This window comes from Macadamia integrifolia, chromosome 14, assembly GCF_013358625.1.
Source record: "Macadamia integrifolia cultivar HAES 741 chromosome 14, SCU_Mint_v3, whole genome shotgun sequence".
NCBI lineage: Eukaryota > Viridiplantae > Streptophyta > Magnoliopsida > Proteales > Proteaceae > Macadamia > Macadamia integrifolia.
Genome location: NC_056570.1, coordinates 27,715,512 through 27,717,243, shown reverse-complemented (window position 1 = coordinate 27,717,243; position 1,732 = coordinate 27,715,512). Strand labels below are relative to the sequence as shown.

General features: G+C 37.5%; 1 protein-coding gene across 1 annotated transcript in view; it reads right to left on the bottom strand.

The window, feature by feature from the left end:
• Positions 1 to 851: 851 nt before the first annotated feature.
• Positions 852 to 1,732, bottom strand: part of LOC122060916 (protein N-terminal asparagine amidohydrolase) — a 7,095-nt gene continuing 6,214 nt past the window's right edge. The window contains exon 9 of the mRNA XM_042624021.1: positions 852 to 1,098. Coding sequence (XP_042479955.1) covers positions 993 to 1,098 — 106 coding nt within the window. The 3' untranslated portion in view covers positions 852 to 992. The remainder of the gene's footprint in view (positions 1,099 to 1,732) is intronic.

Below are 1,732 nucleotides of genomic sequence, written 5' to 3'. Positions count from 1 at the left end.
AAGGTTTTGGTTACCTCCTACTTGTAGTCGATGCCTGTTCCTTGTTAAGATAAGGATTATTTTTTTCTTATTTTTGCTAACAACGGGTATCAAAGGTCTGACTAGTCCGGTGAACACATACTGACCTCACAACCGCATGGACCAAATTATATTGGGATTGAATGAAAACAATTCAACTATCACCAAAATTGGAATGTGCCTTCATTGTCATGCATTTTGTTCATTGTTCATAGTAATTGGAATGTGCCTTCACCGTCATGCATTTTGCCGACAAATGGTTTTGTGAAGAATCTAAGACAGGGAATTTAACTAATTAGGCTACTAGCATGTTTGGCACCTTGGATATACCAGCCACAAAGTCCCCAAAAGTCGTATGTTCAGGGAGTCCTTTGGCTAATGAAGCAGGATAGGCTTTTCATCATTGATTTTTCACCAAGATAAATTTATCTCTGCAGGATTTGATTTCAGTGTGGCAGGAGGCAAGGTTGAGGCAGAATTTGGGGGTCTTCTTCAAGGGGTCAAAGCAAGTTTGCAGATGAGATACCAAGCTGTGGAAGTTTGGAATGATTCAAAGGAGCTGATAAAGCTAATTCCAAAGCAAGCTTGCAGATGAGATACCAAGCTATAGAAGTTCGGACTGATTCGGAAGAGATGATAAAGCTAATTCCAAAAATTGAAGGTGTGATCTGGCCATGGGAGTCTCTTAAAACTTCTTGACATATTTACTTGCATTGTATTCAGTTTAAAGAATTTGATGTCAAGGTGTGTGTGACAATCTAGGAGTGGAGCTTACTCTATATCAATCACAGGGCAAGGGATCAGAAGTACTGGAGGTATTAGGTATGTGAGGATGTGAAAAACTATCTTTTCCTCAGTTTGTTAACTTGCTTCTAATTGCAATATCTGCTTTTAGGTTTCAATACAGAAAGAAAATTACTGTCTACATGGATTTTAGATCTCCTACAAGAAACTGAGAATCTTCTTAATGCTATTCAGCATCTTAACCACTGTCCATCAGCAGTTCTCTCAAACACACGCGGTTTTGCCATAGGAAATGTTTCTCTCCAATTTGGGTGCCGAATCAAATAGTTCAATAACCTGAAAGAACAAATAGTATTTAAACAATCTTCATATAATCTCTCTCTAATTAGATTTCTGCCAAAACAAAGTCTGTACCAGGTATCTCTTCAGAAATGCACATACACTACAAGTAATTCAACATTCAGTGTATGTTCGGTTAGAAGTGGAGTAGAATAACCAAAAGAAAAGTAAAATCTATGATATTTACAGAAGAAATTAAATTTCCACTTTTTTTTTTTTTTCGAAAAATAAAATTTTCTGATGCAAGTTTCCTCTGGGCCACTGAAAGTTTTCTTTTATTTCTTCTGCATTGACCACAAAAGGCTCCTGCCACTACAGGTCTGGGAGGGTTATAATGTACAAAGCCTACACCTGCTTCAGGGAAAATCTGTTTCCCGACTTGAACCTGTGACCACTAGGTCGCAATGGAGCAACCTTACTGTTGCAAGTCCACCCTCTATTCACGTCACTCTACCAGAATGAAAATTTTGTTCACTTCACATTTCTAACAAAACAGGGCTTAGGAACAGAATCCTCTAATTTTTATCATCAAATGATTTTTGCTATACCTAAAACATAAGAAGATCCAAAACACTATTATTCAACACTTTACATGTTTTCTTACTAAGTTCCTTTTTTTTGGGGGGGGGGG